The following is an 18,573-nucleotide window of genomic DNA, read 5'->3' as shown; positions in this document are numbered from 1 at the left end:
CGAGTGATGGCGAGCGAGTGATGGCGAGCGAGTGCTGGCGAGCGAGTGATGGCGAGCGAGTGATGGCGAGCGAGTGATGGCGAGCGAGTGATGGCGAGCGAGTGATGGCGAGCGAGTGATGGCGAGCGAGTGCTGGCGAGCGAGTGATGGCGAGCGAGTGATGGCGAGCGAGTGCTGGCGAGCGAGTGATGGCGAGCGAGTGATGGCGAGCGAGTGATGGCGAGCGAGTGATGGCGAGCGAGTGATGGCGAGCGAGTGATGGCGAGCGAGTGCTGGCGAGCGAGTGATGGCGAGCGAGTGATGGCGAGCGAGTGATGGCGAGCGAGTGCTGGCGAGCGAGTGATGGCGAGCGAGTGATGGCGAGCGAGTGATGGCGAGCGAGTGCTGGCGAGCGAGTGATGGCGAGCGAGTGATGGCGAGCGAGTGATGGCGAGCGAGTGATGGCGAGCGAGTGATGGCGAGCGAGTGATGGCGAGCGAGTGATGGCGAGCGAGTGATGGCGAGCGAGTGATGGCGAGCGAGTGATGGCGAGCGAGCGAGTGATGGTGAGCGAGTGATGGCGAGCGAGTGATGGTGAGCGAGTGCTGGCGAGCGAGTGATGGCGAGCGAGTGATGGCGAGCGAGCGAGTGATGGTGAGCGAGTGATGGCGAGCGAGTGATGGTGAGCGAGTGATGGCGAGCGAGTGATGGCGAGCGAGCGAGTGATGGTGAGCGAGTGATGGCGAGCGAGTGATGGTGAGCGAGTGCTGGCGAGCGAGTGATGGCGAGCGAGTGATGGCGAGCGAGCGAGTGATGGTGAGCGAGTGATGGCGAGCGAGTGATGGCGAGCGAGCGAGTGATGGTGAGCGAGTGATGGCGAGCGAGTGATGGCGAGCGAGTGATGGCGAGCGAGTGATGGCGAGCGAGCGAGTGATGGTGAGCGAGTGATGGCGAGCGAGTGATGGCGAGCGAGTGATGGCGAGCGAGTGATGGCGAGCGAGCGAGTGATGGCGAGCGAGTGATGGCGAGCGAGTGATGGCGAGCGAGTGATGGCGAGCGAGTGATGGCGAGCGAGTGATGGCGAGCGAGCGAGTGATGGTGAGCGAGTGATGGCGAGCGAGTGATGGTGAGCGAGTGCTGGCGAGCGAGTGATGGCGAGCGAGTGATGGCGAGCGAGCGAGTGATGGTGAGCGAGTGATGGCGAGCGAGTGATGGTGAGCGAGTGATGGCGAGCGAGTGATGGCGAGCGAGTGATGGCGAGCGAGTGCTGGCGAGCGAGTAATGGTGAGCGAGTGATGGCGAGCGAGTGCTGGCGAGCGAGTGATGGCGAGCGAGTGATGGCGAGCGAGTGCTGGCGAGCGAGTGATGGCGAGCGAGTGATGGCGAGCGAGTGATGGCGAGCGAGTGATGGTGAGCGAGTGATGGCGAGCGAGTGCTGGCGAGCGAGTGATGGCGAGCGAGTGCTGGCGAGCGAGTGATGGCGAGCGAGTGATGGTGAGCGAGTGATGGTGAGCGAGTGATGGCGAGCGAGTGATGGCGAGCGAGTGATGGCGAGCGAGTGATGGCGAGCGAGTAATGGTGAGCGAGTGATGGCGAGCGAGTGCTGGCGAGCGAGTGATGGCGAGCGAGTGATGGCGAGCGAGTGCTGGCGAGCGAGTGATGGCGAGCGAGTGATGGCGAGCGAGTGATGGCGAGCGAGTGATGGTGAGCGAGTGATGGCGAGCGAGTGCTGGCGAGCGAGTGATGGCGAGCGAGTGCTGGCGAGCGAGTGATGGCGAGCGAGTGATGGTGAGCGAGTGATGGCGAGCGAGTGATGGCGAGCGAGTGATGGCGAGCGAGCGAGTGATGGTGAGCGAGTGATGGCGAGCGAGTGATGGCGAGCGAGTGATGGCGAGCGAGTGATGGCGAGCGAGTGATGGCGAGCGAGTGATGGCGAGCGAGTGATGGCGAGCGAGTGATGGCGAGCGAGTGATGGCGAGCGAGTGATGGCGAGCGAGTGATGGCGAGCGAGTGCTGGCGAGCGAGTGATGGCGAGCGAGTGATGGCGAGCGAGTGATGGCGAGCGAGTGATGGCGAGCGAGTGATGGCGAGCGAGTGATGGCGAGCGAGTGCTGGCGAGCGAGTGCTGGCGAGCGAGTGATGGCGAGCGAGTGATGGCGAGCGAGTGATGGCGAGCGAGTGATGGCGAGCGAGTGATGGCGAGCGAGTGATGGCGAGCGAGTGATGGCGAGCGAGTGATGGCGAGCGAGTGCTGGCGAGCGAGTGCTGGCGAGCGAGTGATGGCGAGCGAGTGATGGCGAGCGAGTGCTGGCGAGCGAGTGATGGCGAGCGAGTGATGGCGAGCGAGTGATGGCGAGCGAGTGATGGTGAGCGAGTGATGGCGAGCGAGTGCTGGCGAGCGAGTGATGGCGAGCGAGTGCTGGCGAGCGAGTGATGGCGAGCGAGTGATGGTGAGCGAGTGATGGCGAGCGAGTGATGGCGAGCGAGTGATGGCGAGCGAGTGATGGCGAGCGAGTGATGGCGAGCGAGTGATGGCGAGCGAGTGATGGCGAGCGAGTGATGGCGAGCGAGTGCTGGCGAGCGAGTGATGGTGAGCGAGTGATGGCGAGCGAGTGATGGCGAGCGAGTGATGGCGAGCGAGTGATGGCGAGCGAGTGATGGCGAGCGAGTGATGGCGAGCGAGTGATGGTGAGCGAGTGATGGCGAGCGAGTGATGGCGAGCGAGTGCTGGCGAGCGAGTGATGGTGAGCGAGTGATGGCGAGCGAGTGATGGCGAGCGAGTGATGGCGAGCGAGTGATGGCGAGCGAGTGATGGCGAGCGAGTGATGGCGAGCGAGTGATGGCGAGCGAGTGATGGCGAGCGAGTGATGGCGAGCGAGTGATGGTGAGCGAGTGATGGCGAGCGAGTGCTGGCGAGCGAGTGATGGCGAGCGAGTGATGGTGAGCGAGTGATGGCGAGCGAGTGATGGCGAGCGAGTGATGGTGAGCGAGTGATGGCGAGCGAGTGATGGCGAGCGAGTGCTGGCGAGCGAGTGATGGCGAGCGAGTGATGGTGAGCGAGTGATGGTGAGCGAGTGATGGTGAGCGAGTGCTGGCGAGCGAGTGATGGTGAGCGAGTGATGGTGAGCGAGTGATGGTGAGCGAGTGATGGCGAGCGAGTGATGGTGAGCGAGTGATGGCGAGCGAGTGATGGCGAGCGAGTGATGGTGAGCGAGTGATGGCGAGCGAGTGATGGCGAGCGAGTGATGGCGAGCGAGTGATGGCGAGCGAGTGATGGCGAGCGAGTGATGGCGAGCGAGTGATGGCGAGCGAGTGCGGCGTGATGGCGAGCAAGCGGTTTGCCGTCCCCACAGCCGGACATGGCAGTGCGGGTGGTGCAATTGCAGTGCAAGGGCGGCACACGGGCAACAGGGGGGGGGGGGGGGGGCAGGAGGCCCCACGCACCGTCGACCCGGTGGATGGTCCAGTTGTTGTTGGGGTCGGGGTTGCCGGGCGGTAGCTGGAAGCTGAATGGACTGCCGTTGAAGTCCTCGTCGGCGTCCCTGGCGGTGACGTTGACGACGCTGCCCCGCACGTCGCACACCATGGCCTCGTCGGGCCACACGATGGGGGCGTTGTCGTTGACGTCCGACAGCAGCAGCACCAGCGTCCCCGTGCCGCTCGCCATGGGGCTGCCTGCTCTCACCGGCACGCAAAGGCGAAGACCCCCGCGCGCACACCACCACTCGTTAGCCTTCGACAAACCGTTGAGGCAAGCGCTGTCGTGTAAGCGAGCGGCACCTGTGAAGGCCGGCACGGGGTTGGGTGGGCAGTTTGCCACACCCGGCCGCATTTGTCTCCCCAGCGACGATGTTTACACGCACATGGCACCGGGTACTCTCGTTTGAGGCCGAGTCAGCCAAAGGATGTTGGCCGTGAGCGGGAATCGAACTCGAGTTGCCGGGTTTGTAGTGCAGTGCGCCGACCCTTCCATCACCGCTCCAGACGCGGACCAGTTACACACACACACACACATACCGCACCAAGTATGAATTTTAAGGCTGAGTCTACCTACAGACGCACCCCACTCAATAATTTTGTGAATTGCGCCTTTTAAAAAATAGCCAACCACGCTAACAAGTGAGCGCGGCGTGATGGTGAGCGAGCGAGTGATGGTGAGTGAGTGAGCAAGTGAGTGATCGAGTGATGGCAAGTGAGCGAGCGAGTCATGGCGAGTGATGGTGAGTGAGTGATGGCGAGTGATGGTGAGTGAGTGAGTGATGGTGAGTGAGTGAGCAAGTGAGTGATCGAGTGATGGCAAGTGAGCGAGCGAGTCATGGCGAGTGATGGTGAGTGAGTGATGGCGAGTGAGTGATGGCGAGTGAGTGATGGTGAGCGAGTGATGGCGAGCGAGCGATGGCGAGCGAGTGTTGGCGAGCAAGCGAGCGATGGTCAGCGAGTGATGGTGAGCGAGTGAGTGGTGGTGAGCGAGTGAGTGATGGTGAGCGAGTGATGGCGAGCGAGTGATGGCGAGCGAGTGATGGTGAGTGAGTGATGGTGAGCGAGTGAGTGATGGTGAGCGAGTGATGGTGAGCGAGTGATGGTGAGTGAGTGATGGTGAGTGATGGTGAGTGAGTGATGGTGAGTGATGGTGAGTGATGGCGAGCGAGTGATGGCGAGTCAGCAGGGTGTGATGACGAATGAGTGAATAACCGAGCAAATGTGTTGTTGCCGTGTGGTTGGGGCGTGTCCATCAACAGGGGGGGGCAGTGTGGGGGAGGGGCGGCCCTCACCATCATCTGTGGCCAGGAAGGTGGCCGTGTAGGTGTTGGCCCGCACCAGGGCCGCCTCGCGGTCCAGCACCACGGCGGTGGTCACCTTGCCACTCACGGGGTCGATGTCCAGCCAATCACCCGGCACAGAAAGCTTCTTGTAGCTGCGCGCGGCCCCATCACGCAGACACACGCGCACACAGGTGAGTCTCGCACAGGTGCACAGAGTTCACGCAGGCGATCAGCCCAACAGAGTTAGTCACACACACCAGGTGAGGTGCGTGCGCGCACACACAGGTGAGTCTCGCACAGGTGCACAGAGTTCACGCAGGCGATCAGCCCAACAGAGTGAGTCACACACGCCAGGTGAGGCGCGCGCACGCACACACACACACAGAGGGTGGGAGGAAGGGTTGGCTGGCCGGACGGCGACGGGAGCTGGGAAGGCCTCACCGCACGGTCTGCCTCTGCGCGGTGTCGGGGTCACGTGCCACCATATTGGTCACGTGGTGGCCCACGGGGAGGCCCTCGGCGAGCTTCACCTCGCGCCGCAGCGGCTCGAACACCGGCCCCTCGTTCTCGTCTTCCACCGTCACCTACCGGGCGGGGGAGGGGGGCTGTTAGCGAGCACCTGTTAAGGTGTTGGGGGGGTTGGTCACGGTGTGGGCGGTCGTGCGGGAGGTGGTGTGGCTATCACCAGCACTGTGCTTCAAAAACAAAGATCCCCCGTGTAGACTTGACAGACCGTTGGGGCAAGTGCTGTTAGTGAGCAGCACCTATGAAGGCCGGCACGGCACGCGATGGGGCGGGTGGCCGGCACCACGCCCGGCCGACCTTGGTCTCCCCAGTGGCGATGTTCGCACACCGCACCAGGTACTCATTTCAGGCTGAGATGACCTCGGCGGAGGCCCAGGACCGGTTCCGATAATCATCATTGGTGTTGGTGGCCGTGAACGTGAATAAAACTCGCTTCCCCAGGTAAGTAGTGCAGCGCGCTAACCGCTGCACTACCGGGCACAGACACACACACATAGGTGGTCACTCGCTGAACCACCCGTGCACATGGGATGCTTCCATCTTAAGGGATTATCCGGCTGAAATATTTGATTTTACAAAGAGACACACAGACACACAGAAAAGTACACTCGGGCATAAACACAGGGGCATACAGAGACACACACACGAACACACAAAAGCAACAACAGCCGCTATTCACCACCAAGTGGTGGTGACGTCACCACAGCGCCTGTGCCAGGCTAAGTGTACTTTACGGCCAAGTGTTGAAGGCTCACTGGCAGGAGGTCACGGGACAGACCCAGGTGCCATGGGTTGGCTTACTGAGTTAACTGGCAGATGCACCATCTGTGCTCTCCACTGTGCCAACTTGCTGTATTTTAGCTACCCAGTGATCCACTCGTTATTGTGAGAGACGCTCACAATAACGAGTGGATCACTGGGACCATCTTGACACCGCTGGAACCGGTCATCGGAAAGTCCATTCAGCTCCACATCCTCCTCTATCGCATCAGTCCATCAATTCTGCAGCCCGTGCCGTGCCCGTTTAAGCCCCCTCTGTCTGGCCAATCAGAAGCTGCGTGGGTATGCGGTGGCAGGGCACACGGGCAACATGACCCAGCCAACGCAGAGGAGCTCACACTGATGGGACCGTGTCCAAAAACACTCGGGTACACATACAAAGACAAAGACAACCCCGTATAGGCTTAACAGACTGTAGAAGCAAGTGCAGTTAGCGAGCGAGCACCTGTGAACACCTATCGACAGGGACACACAGAAACACACACACACGACATACATTCCGACACAGAATCACACAACAGGACCACTTCAGAATCGGAATATTTATTTACACTGGAGGAATCCGGTGAGCTAATAAGCTCTTTTTCCCAGAAGTCCAGGAGACACCTGTGAGAAAGAGGTCTACTGGACTTGAAAAAATAAAATAAGTGGGGTGTTTAAGTAATTCACTCTCATTGGCCGAGGAAATAGTAAATAATAAAATGGGTACGACTACAGTTTTGCTCTTCTTGGTTCTTTTGGTAAAGTCACGTAGAAGGGAAATAATAAAATAATAAAAATAAAACATAATAAAATACAATTCTCACGACGTTTCGGCCATTCAGACGCTGTCTTTCCGACAGACCTGTTCTTCACCTGAGGACGGCTGCTTGCGTTGTGGCCGAAACGTCGTGAGAATTGTATTTTATTACGTTTTATTTGTACTATTTTATTATTTCCTTCTACGTGACTTTACCGAAAGAACCAAGATGATGAATCCCTGCAGTCACGAAAGCTTTCAATCGAAATTTACAGTTTAGCTGTCTGAGGTGGTGGTATCAGTTTCTGCGCTGATGCGTGGACTCAAAATCTGGGCCGCAAGTGGCACAAGAAGCTGTGGGGCGAAACCTGTGGGGGGCCGCGGGAGGCCACGGGGGGCAGTGGTGGGCCGCGGGAGGCCACGGGGGGCAGTGAGGGGCAGTGGGGGGCCGCTGGGGGGGTACTCACGGTGACGGTCGCGGTGCTCGCCGGTCCGAACTGCGCGCTCTCGAGCGGCACCTCGTTCTCCGCGGCGATGACGAGGTTGTACTTCGACGAGTTCTCAAAGTCCAAGGGCTGCGGCGTACACACACAACACACAAACGTTGCCCTCCCACCAATCAAATGCTGCATCATCGCCAACATCGTCACACCCATCGCCACGACTGCTGCACAGTCATCACCAACGCCAGTCATATTATAGCCACCGTCATCATCACCACCATCCCCACGTCATAACCGCCGTCACCCATCGGCAACGTCACCACGAACTTCGCCTTGCCACCTCCATCACTGTCGTCAACACGCGGCCATCACCACCATTGCCATGTCAACCTCCCTTCACCATCAGCCACCCCATTCACCATCACTACCCTGTCATCGCATCACCACCATCACGCCGACCTCTCCCACCATCACCACCCATTCAACAACATCGCGACGCCACTCCCATCACCATTATCACCGCATCACCCTCCCCGCCACCACGACCATTACCATCACTACCCCCCCATCATCACCACCACCACTCTATAATCAGCACCATCACCACAGCCCCATTACCATCCCATTATCACCACCACCACCACTACCCCATCATCATCACCACCACCTGCGTTACCCCATCACCATGACCGTCGTCATCACTACCACCACCACTACCAACACCTCATCATCACCACCACTGTCACTACCCAACCACCATCACCGTCTCCGCCGCGGCGGTGCGTGAATGACCCCACCCCCACCGCCCTCCACCGTGCCCCTCACCTTGACGACGTAGAGCCTGCCGTCGTTGGTGCGGGGGTCGGTCTCCACGGCAAAGTTCTTGCCGGGGTCCCCGCCGCGGATGACGTAGCGGGTCCGCCACGCCGGCGTGCCGGGCTCGTCCGTGTCCGTCACCGTCAGCGTCGTCACCGTCACGTTCACCGCGTTCTCGCGCGCCGTGCCGCTGAACTGTGCCGGGGCGGAGACGGTGGGGGGGGAGGGGGACGTCTTAAGATCATTGTTCCGCCCGTGTCAAATATAAATAGATATTTTTTCTTTTACCAGGTAAGGCCCCACAGGGAGCTATGTATCTCTGTTTTTTAGAAACAACGTAGCTAACAAATGGTAGCTCAACGAAGTGGCTCATCATCGCGTGGAAATATATACAACAACTCTGAACGCACATTAAATTGTAAGTGTGGAGGGAAAGCCCGCACGACCACCACGGAGAGAACATGCAAATTCCAAATATACAGGTATCAGGGTCAGGATCAAACCCACGACCTTCCGCATACCACACAAGGAAGTTAACATCTCGCCAACCGGGAAATGTTAGTCGATGGCGAATGTTAATTTAGAGGCAGTGTAAGCCTACGGGCCATTTGCGCCTACGTGCAATTCAAATCTACATGCAATGTTAGTCTACGGGCCATGTTAAGTCTAGGTGGGTGATCTGGTGGTGCGGTGTGGTCGTGTGGGGTGAGTGTGGTGGTGCGGTGTGGTCGTGTGGGGTGAGTGTGGTGGTGCGGTGTGGTCATGTGGGGTGAGTGTGGTGGTGCGGTGTGGTCATGTGGGGTGAGTGTGGTGGTGCGGTGTGGTCATGTGGGGTGAGTGTGGTGGTGCGGTGTGGTCATGTGGGGTGAGTGTGGTGGTGCGGTGTGGTCATGTGGGGTGAGTGTGGTGGTGCGGTGTGGTCATGTGGGGTGAGTGTGGTGGTGCGGTGTGGTCACGTGGGGTGAGTGTGGTGGTGCGGTGTGGTCATGTGGGGTGAGTGTGGTGGTGCGGTGTGGTCATGTGGGGTGAGTGTGGTGGTGCGGTGTGGTCATGTGGGGTGAGTGTGGTGGTGCGGTGTGGTGGTGCGGTGTGGTCATGTGGGGTGAGTGTGGTGGTGCGGTGTGGTCATGTGGGGTGAGTGTGGTGGTGCGGTGTGGTCGTGTGGGGTGAGTGTGGTGGTGCGGTGTGGTCGTGTGGGGTGAGTGTGGTGGTGCGGTGTGGTCGTGTGGGGTGAGTGTGGTGGTGCGGTGTGGTCATGTGGGGTGAGTGTGGTGCGGTGTGGTCATGTGGGGTGAGTGTGGTGCGGTGTGGTCATGTGGGGTGAGTGTGGTGGTGCGGTGTGGTCATGTGGGGTGAGTGTGGTGGTGTGGTGTGGTCATGTAGGGTGAGTGTGGTGGTGCGGTGTGGTCATGTGGGGTGAGTGTGGTGGTGCGGTGTGGTCATGTGGGGTGAGTGTGGTGGTGCGGTGTGGTCATGTGGGGTGAGTGTGGTGGTGCGGTGTGGTCATGTGGGGTGAGTGTGGTGGTGCGGTGTGGTCATGTGGGGTGAGTGTGGTGGTGCGGTGTGGTCATGTGGGGTGAGTGTGGTGGTGCGGTGTGGTCGTGTGGGGTGAGTGTGGTGGTGCGGTGTGGTCGTGTGGGGTGAGTGTGGTGGTGCGGTGTGGTCGTGTGGGGTGAGTGTGGTGGTGCGGTGTGGTCGTGTGGGGTGAGTGTGGTGGTGCGGTGTGGTCGTGTGGGGTGAGTGTGGTGGTGCGGTGTGGTCGTGTGGGGTGAGTGTGGAGGTGCGGTGTGGTCATGTGGGGTGAGTGTGGTGGTGCGGTGTGGTCATGTGGGGTGAGTGTGGTGGTGCGGTGTGGTCATGTGGGGTGAGTGTGGTGGTGCGGTGTGGTCATGTGGGGTGAGTGTGGTGGTGCGGTGTGGTCATGTGGGGTGAGTGTGGTGGTGCGGTGTGGTCATGTGGGGTGAGTGTGGTGGTGCGGTGTGGTCGTGTGGGGTGAGTGTGGTGGTGCGGTGTGGTCGTGTGGGGTGAGTGTGGTGGTGCGGTGTGGTCGTGTGGGGTGAGTGTGGTGGTGCGGTGTGGTCGTGTGGGGTGAGTGTGGTGGTGCGGTGTGGTCGTGTGGGGTGAGTGTGGTGGTGCGGTGTGGTCGTGTGGGGTGAGTGTGGAGGTGCGGTGTGGTCATGTGGGGTGAGTGTGGTGGTGCGGTGTGGTCATGTGGGGTGAGTGTGGTGGTGCGGTGTGGTCATGTGGGGTGAGTGTGGTGGTGCGGTGTGGTCATGTGGGGTGAGTGTGGTGGTGCGGTGTGGTCGTGTGGGGTGAGTGTGGTGGTGCGGTGTGGTCGTGTGGGGTGAGTGTGGTGGTGCGGTGTGGTCGTGTGGGGTGAGTGTGGTGGTGCGGTGTGGTCATGTGGGGTGAGTGTGGTGGTGCGGTGTGGTCGTGTGGGGTGAGTGTGGTGGTGCGGTGTGGTCGTGTGGGGTGAGTGTGGAGGTGCGGTGTGGTCATGTGGGGTGAGTGTGGTGGTGCGGTGTGGTCATGTGGGGTGAGTGTGGTGGTGCGGTGTGGTCATGTGGGGTGAGTGTGGTGGTGCGGTGTGGTCGTGTGGGGTGAGTGTGGTGGTGCGGTGTGGTCATGTGGGGTGAGTGTGGTGGTGCGGTGTGGTCGTGTGGGGTGAGTGTGGTGGTGCGGTGTGGTCGTGTGGGGTGAGTGTGGAGGTGCGGTGTGGTCATGTGGGGTGAGTGTGGTGGTGCGGTGTGGTCATGTGGGGTGAGTGTGGTGGTGCGGTGTGGTCATGTGGGGTGAGTGTGGTGGTGCGGTGTGGTCGTGTGGGGTGAGTGTGGTGGTGCGGTGTGGTCATGTGGGGCGAGTGTGGTGGTGCGGTGTGGTCATGTGGGGTGAGTGTGGTGGTGCGGTGTGGTCGTGTGGGGTGAGTGTGGTGGTGCGGTGTGGTCGTGTGGGGTGAGTGTGGAGGTGCGGTGTGGTCATGTGGAGTGAGTGTGGTGGTGCGGTGTGGTCATGTGGGGTGAGTGTGGTGGTGCGGTGTGGTCATGTGGGGTGAGTGTGGTGGTGCGGTGTGGTCGTGTGGGGTGAGTGTGGTGGTGCGGTGTGGTCATGTGGGGTGAGTGTGGTGGTGCGGTGTGGTCATGTGGGGTGAGTGTGGTGGTGCGGTGTGGTCGTGTGGGGTGAGTGTGGTGGTGCGGTGTGGTCGTGTGGGGTGAGTGTGGAGGTGCGGTGTGGTCATGTGGGGTGAGTGTGGTGGTGCGGTGTGGTCATGTGGGGTGAGTGTGGTGGTGCGGTGTGGTCATGTGGGGTGAGTGTGGTGGTGCGGTGTGGTCGTGTGGGGTGAGTGTGGTGGTGCGGTGTGGTCATGTGGGGTGAGTGTGGTGGTGCGGTGTGGTCATGTGGGGTGAGTGTGGTGGTGCGGTGTGGTCGTGTGGGGTGAGTGTGGTGGTGCGGTGTGGTCGTGTGGGGTGAGTGTGGAGGTGCGGTGTGGTCATGTGGGGTGAGTGTGGTGGTGCGGTGTGGTCATGTGGGGTGAGTGTGGTGGTGCGGTGTGGTCATGTGGGGTGAGTGTGGTGGTGCGGCGTGGTCGTGTGGGGTGAGTGTGGTGGTGCGGCGTGGTCGTGTGGGGTGAGTGTGGTGGTGCGGTGTGGTCATGTGGGGTGAGTGTGGTGGTGCGGTGTGGTCATGTGGGGTGAGTGTGGTGGTGCGGTGTGGTCATGTGGGGTGAGTGGTGGTGCAGTGTGGTCATGTGGGGTGAGTGTGGTGGTGCGGTGTGGTCGTGTGGGGTGAGTGTGGTGGTGCGGTGTGGTCGTGTGGGGTGAGTGTGGTGGTGCGGTGTGGTCGTGTGGGGTGAGTGTGGTGGTGCGGTGTGGTCGTGTGGGGTGATCTGGTGGTGGGTGTGGTCATGTGGGGTGATCTGGTGGTGCGGTGTGGTCGTGTGGGGTGAGTGTGGTGGTGCGGTGTGGTCGTGTGCGGTGAGTGTGGTGGCGCGGTGTGGTCATGTAGGGTGATCTGGTGGTGCGGTGTGGTCGTGTGCGGTGAGTGTGGTGGCGGCAGTACGTACGGTTCTGCCCGTAAACTCGGGGGCGTTGTCGTTCTTGTCGGTGATGGTGACGATGGCGGTGGCCGTGTTCCTGAGGCCGATGTCCGGGTCACCCTCCATGTCCGAGGCCTGCACCACCAGCATGTACTGCGGCGTCCTCTACACACGGGGCACACAGACACAACCTTTAAAGATAAACAACGAGGACAAAGATTCCCGTGTAGCCTCAACAGACCTTTGGGGCAAGTGCTGTAAAGCGAGCAGCAACTATGGAAGGCGGGCACGCCACACGAGGAGGTGGGTGACCAGCATCACGCCCGGCCGCCTTTGTCTCCCTAGTGGGGATGTTTGCACACTGCAGCAGGTAATCATTTGAGGCCGAGTCGACCGTCACTGGTGTTGGACCGTGAGCGGGAATCGAACTCAGGTCCCCGGGTTCGTAGCGCAGTGTGTGCTAGCCGCGACACGATCGCTTCCGAGACACACGGCACACAATATTAGGAAGCCACTGGAGCTATGCACTTTCAAATCTAGACTGAAAACTCGTTTCTTTAGATCTGCTTTTCGTGTTTAGCCTGTTGTCCTTCCCTCGCACACATACGTACGGTGCGCGACAGACGTTCAACGTACATACATACACACTGAAAACACAAATGTAACACTGTACACACAACCCCGGAGGTTAGCCACCACCCCCTGGACCGAAATCAGCCAATCAGCGGCGGTTGCCGCGTGATAACCCACCTCGCGGTCCAGCCCGGCGGCGATGGTGCTGATGACGCCCGAGGCGTTGTTGATGGTGAACATGTGGTCGAAGGGCATCTTGGGAACCTGCGACATGATCTTGTAGCGGATCATGCCGTTGGCCGATAAGGCGTCGTCTTTGTCACTCGCCGTGACCGTCATCACCGGCGTGCCTGCCGTGGGAGGAAGGCAGGGAGGGCAGGGGAGGGAGGGAGGCATGGACATCGTTACTATCAAGAACAAACATCATATTCTTGACTTAAAGCTTTCGTGACTGCAGGAATTCATATTTTTGGGTCTTTCGGTAAAGTCACGTAGATAGGAAACAAAAATCGAAAATTTCAAGTAAAAACCCCACGACGTTTCGATCGCAACACAAGCGGTCTTCTTCAGGTGGAGAGAAAAAAACAGTCACGTAGAGAGGTTGTTATTTTCTTTGAACCTATCTACTTGACTTTACCGAAAGACCCAAGAATATAAACTTTATATTCGTTCGCATCACAACCACCACCATATCCACGATCAACATCCACGATCAAGGATATTATAAATAATGTCATCACAATCATAATGATTTAAACAAGCTTCATTTGTTAAATCATAAACATCATTACCATTGTTATCAATCAGAACCACCACCATCACCAACACCACCACCACCATCACCAACACCACCATCACCTCCTTTACCAACATCACCACCATGCCTATTGCCACCTCTACCACATTCACTACCAATATCCCCACTGCCACTACCACGATCACCACCACAGTCCCCCATTGCTACATTCTCTACCCCCACCCCTGTCACCACCACCTTCATCACTACCTCTATGTCACCACCGTCACCACCGTCACCACCGTCACCACCGTCACCACCGTCACCACAGTCACCACAGTCACCACAGTCACCACCGTCACCACCGTCACCACCGTCACCACCGCGCCCGTCCGTACGCCGCACCTGGTGGGGAGCCCTCAGCTACGGAGCCCTGGAAAACGGGCGTGGCGAACTCGGGCCGGTTGTCGTTCATGTCAATGACGTTGATGACGAGGTCCACGGGGCTCTCCACCGGACGCCCGTTCATGTCCACCGCGTGGCCCTTCAGCTGCAGCGGGCACGCAACGCACACGCAACGCACACGCGCGTTACACGCAACGCACGCACGTGCGGTACACGCGGGGATGCGAGAAAGCGCGTGGGGACTGGTAGGTGTCAGGCGCCCTGGTTTTCATCGCCATTGGTGCTGCCCTGGTTACCCCTGGGTCCCATTGCCATTGGTGCTGCCCCCGACTGCCCTGTCTGCCCCTGGGTCTCGCTGTGTAAACATCGCCACTCTGGAGACAAAAGGGTGGTTGCTGGCCACCCACCCCGTCCTGCACAATGTTGGCCTTCATGTGGTGCTCGCTAACAGCACTTGCCTCAACCGTCCACGACACGCTATACAAGGGATCCATTGTCTTTTGTCCCTGCGTCTTCTTGTTGTTGTGGTGGTGGTGATGTGGTTGTAGTCGCCGACGTTGGGATGTTTAGAGTTGGCCAAACATCCCTCTAGAGCGTTGGTTCTCTAAGGGTAGTACCTGGACCACCAACGGTCCGGGATGGTACTCCTGGAGGTCCGCTGGGCTGCGATGCTAATGCAGGTTGATACGCCTTTTGTTTCGGACATTAATATTTTACTCGTGATATTTAAAATTTAAAATTAAATTATGTAAACCACCCCGATTAAACTACCCGAACCCTGAGATCTAAATTCTCCGCCTACAAAAACTAAACCATTCTAGCTGCATTAATGTTTTTTTTTTACGTGCCGTTAATATAATTTTGTAATACTGGTATTTAGAGAGAAGTGAATGTTTTTTTGTCACCAGGGGCAGGGGGGGGGTTGCACCATGGAAATGTTTACATTGACCGAGTGGTCCGGGGGCCAGAAAATGAGCAAACTCCGCAATAGAGGCCTGGCCCTTACTACGCAAACACACATGGGTGTGCTCGCGTGGGTGAGACACGGTTCAGTGGGGGTGGGCGGGAGGGGGGGGGGGCTGCCTCACCAGGTACTCTGCGATGAGCTCACGGTCCAGGGTCTTGGCGACCGAGAGGCGCCCGGTCACGGGGTCCACGATGAACACCCCCATGGGGTTCTGGTCGGCGCCGGGCCCCACGATGCTGTAGCGGATTTCCCCGTGCGTGTCCGACTTTATCTGTGGGGGCGCACGCGCGAGCGAGCGCGAGCGCACACGGGGAAGGCGCAGATGGGGTGGGGGAGGCGGCAGGGGGCGGCGTCACGCTCTGCACGATAACTACGCCCGTACGTCACGTGTATACACGTACGCAAAGAGCAGCAGCAAATATGAAGGCCGGCATGGCACTCGAGGGGGTGTGGTGTGTGGTTATCAACACGCCCGGCCACCTTTATCTCCCCAGTGGCGACTGTTATACATCGCACCGGGTACTGGCTTTAGAGCAAGTCGACCTCGGGGAGGCCCAGGACAAGTTCAGATAACAGTCACTGGGTGTTAGCTGCAAGTGGAAATCAAACCCACGTCACCAGGTTCAGAGCGCAATGGGTGCTAATCAGTTCCCCCAACATATATACATGTATACACACACACAAACATCACATGCCGATATTTGGCATGCTAAATACACCACAAACCCCAAAGATACATACGCCACATGCCACACACACACATTCACCCACGCATGACATTCACACACTGCTGAACAGAGGGGTTGAATGAAGGCAGCAGGCCATCCGAGTTAGGAATCGATCCTAGGCCCCCCTTTCTTGCTGCGAGCATCACCACTGCCGAACCGCCGCTACCACCCTGTGGTCTTCCTCCACCGCGTGCCAAAACACCGGTGGGGGGGGGGGGGGGTAGAGGGGGTGAGGGAATAGGGGAGTGGGGGCCTTCACCTGCACCAGCTGCTTGGGGAATGGCCCGCGGTCGTTTTCGGGGACGTTGATCGCCGGGATGACCCAGCCGCGCTTCTGCCGGTGCTGCTTGCCGCGTCGCAGCTGGTGGAACATGAGCACGCTGCCGTCGTCTTCGTGCGCCGCCGCCTCCTCTTCCTCCGCAGCACCGACGCCCACCTCCTCGTGCTCCTCCTCGTGCTCCTCGCGCTCCATCTCCTCCATCTCCTGCTTGGGCGTGCCCCCGTGCTTTCCCTGCGAGGCAAAGCGGCGGAAGGGCAGCAGTGCGGCGACTCCGTTAGAACGACGCAAACGGTGACGTGCACGGCCCACTCTCTCTCTCATGCGACTTTGTGACTGCCACACCTCACCTCTCCAAATCCACCCAGGCCCCCCCCCCCCCTTTCACCACGTGGGGGGGGGGGGTTTCGCGGCAGAGGTCACAACCGGGTACCCGATACCCGTACCCTACCCGATATCCGGCTACCTGTACCCGGCCAGGTACGGGTACGGGTACCCGTTTGCGACCCTGGTGCGGCCGGGTACGGGTAAGGAATCAAAACCCGTTTGCGACCTCTGTTTCGCGCTCAACGTTACGGATTCTACAAGCAACGTTGGTCGCGTTGGGCCACGTGTGGACAACACCAACACCGGCCAACCGGTCCCATTTTCCTCGGCCCTTGAACCTGAAGATTGCCGCGTGTGCCAAGTCGTTTACTTCACGTTTCTCCACGGTGGCGAGATGTTAACTACCTCGCCTCGTATGCAGGTGGTTGTGGGTTCGATCCCGACCCTGACAGTGCCTGTGTATTTGGAGTTTGCATGTTCTCCCCGTGGTCGCGTAGATTTTTCTACGGTTCTTCCAGGTTTTCCCTCCATATTTAGAATCAACGTGTGCTTGGGAGGAGTATTTGGCAGAGGTGTGGACTCGAGTCATGTGACTTGGACTCGAGTCAGACTCGAGTCATGAATTTGATGACTTGCGACTCGACTTGGACTTGCATAACAATGACTTTGTCCCACCTCTGGTATTTGGAAGCTAAAAATGCGCATGTGATAAACCACTTCATCGGGCAATAATTTGTGGACAGGACGCTTCTGAAAACGAGCTATATAGCCCCAAGTTTGAAATAGTTTAATTGCCCTCCGACCTCTAATCTGCAATTTCGAGGCGAAATTAAGAATAACGAGCCCATTATAACCACGCCGATTCAATTTGCTTGGGTCTGGTGGTGGGGGTGTTCTTAACGACACAAATTTGGCCGGATCGTTGAGTGGCCTAAACCCGGAAAATAAACTCCGAATTGTAACGCTGGCTGCGGATAAAATCGTACGCGTGGTGAGGACACGTTGCTCACACCGGAACTGCGCTCATACAAGGCGTGCTCACGTCCCTCCTTCGCTTTTGCGTACGATACATCGCAGCAGTACCTCTACGTCGTCCCAACCCTACTTCAAACGCTGTGTTCAGCCACTCCGGTTATACGGTGAGGGGCAAAAAGGGGGTCAGAGGTCGTGGACTCAATTAACCCCCGGTGCTCATTAGGCACGGCGCAAAGCTGCGTGGTGCAGGAAGTGATCCGTTAAGGCGGTGTGGAGCGGGGTGGGGGGGGCATGGGAGGGGGAGGGAACAGCTGTGGTGGTGGCGGTCGTGAGGGTGGCAGACGGAGGTAAGAACACTTGGCCATTGTGCCAGCACGGATTCCAAAGTGGCACCGTCACCCTCGCCACAGGTGCTGCTGGCAATGTTGGGGTGGGGGGTTGGAGGGGTTGGTGGGGTTGGAGGGGTTGGTGGGGTGGGGGGGTCGTGGGTTGGTGGGGGGGGGTGGGAGGTTGGTGGGGGGGGGTTGGAGGTTGGTGGGGGGGGTTGGAGGTTGGTGGGGTGGGGGGAAGCAGTGGAAGGGGTAGAGGGATTTGGAGTGCTGTCACGCAAACCCCAATCCATGGGGGATTGACACCCCCCTCCAACCTGTCAGCCAGCAGCTCCCCCCCCCCCCCCAAAACCACGACCCCTCCCCCACCACCAACTCACGCGTGCAACGCTCGATCCTCACCTTCCACCCCCGTTCCAGCTGGCGCTGTTATCATCGACACCCTCCCCCCACCACCAACCCCCCAACCTCTTCGGGCACTCTACTGAGTGCAATACTGCAGCACTCATTCCGCTGCTCTGCGGGGGTATGGGCTCAAGTATGGGGTGGGGGGGTATCGGCACGGCTCCCCACCAGAGTGCGGGAGTGAGAGAGCAAACCCCCTGACTCATGCTCCCTCCTCCTCCAGCTGCAGCGGCTCGATCAGCAAGGTCACGCTGGTCCCTTGATCCCACGGGCCCCCTCCCCTATCCCCCCCCACCACCCACTTCCAGGGGTCAATGAAGGTTAACACCCAGCGCTGCAGCTGCCACTTGCACCGTGCCAGCCAAGTATGCAGCACTGATAACATCGGGAATGATAATAATCATACTACGGCTGTACAGTTGTTTATTTACCCATTCCACCCAGAGAGAAAGAGAGAGATCAGCCTCCTGTGCAGTGACCAGACGATAGTCGCATCGCACGATGGTGAGATGTTAACTACCTCGACTGGTATACAGGAGGGCGTGGGTTCAATCCCGACCCTGATGCCTGCTGTATATTTGGAGTTTGCTTGTTCTCCCTGTGGACGCGTGGATTTTTCTCCGTGTCCTCCGGTTTCGCCCTCCACATTTAGAACCAACATCCCCGCGTTTAGAGTGTTTGGCTGCTATACATTTGCACACGACGATAAGCCACTTCGTTGAGCTATCATTTGTGGTAGCCAGGTCGCTTCTGAAAAAGAGCTACGTAGCTCA

The 18,573-nt window shown here is 59.1% G+C and overlaps 1 protein-coding gene across 1 annotated transcript in view; it reads right to left on the bottom strand.

Annotated features, from left to right (window-relative positions):
* Positions 1-18,573, bottom strand: part of LOC144949648 (cadherin-2-like) — a 50,354-nt gene that overhangs the window by 8,060 nt on the left and 23,721 nt on the right. Inside the window, 10 exon segments of the mRNA XM_078879633.1 lie at positions 3,424-3,654; positions 4,752-4,894; positions 5,184-5,326; positions 7,254-7,361; positions 8,055-8,240; positions 12,106-12,243; positions 12,829-13,001; positions 13,793-13,937; positions 14,881-15,030; positions 15,747-15,998. Of these exon segments, the coding sequence (XP_078735759.1) occupies positions 3,424-3,654; positions 4,752-4,894; positions 5,184-5,326; positions 7,254-7,361; positions 8,055-8,240; positions 12,106-12,243; positions 12,829-13,001; positions 13,793-13,937; positions 14,881-15,030; positions 15,747-15,998 (1,669 nt within the window).

Source organism: Lampetra fluviatilis, chromosome 54 (assembly GCF_964198595.1).
Source record: "Lampetra fluviatilis chromosome 54, kcLamFluv1.1, whole genome shotgun sequence".
Lineage (NCBI taxonomy): Eukaryota > Metazoa > Chordata > Hyperoartia > Petromyzontiformes > Petromyzontidae > Lampetra > Lampetra fluviatilis.
Note: the sequence above shows the minus strand (reverse complement) of the source record. Positions and strands in the feature narration are given on the sequence as shown.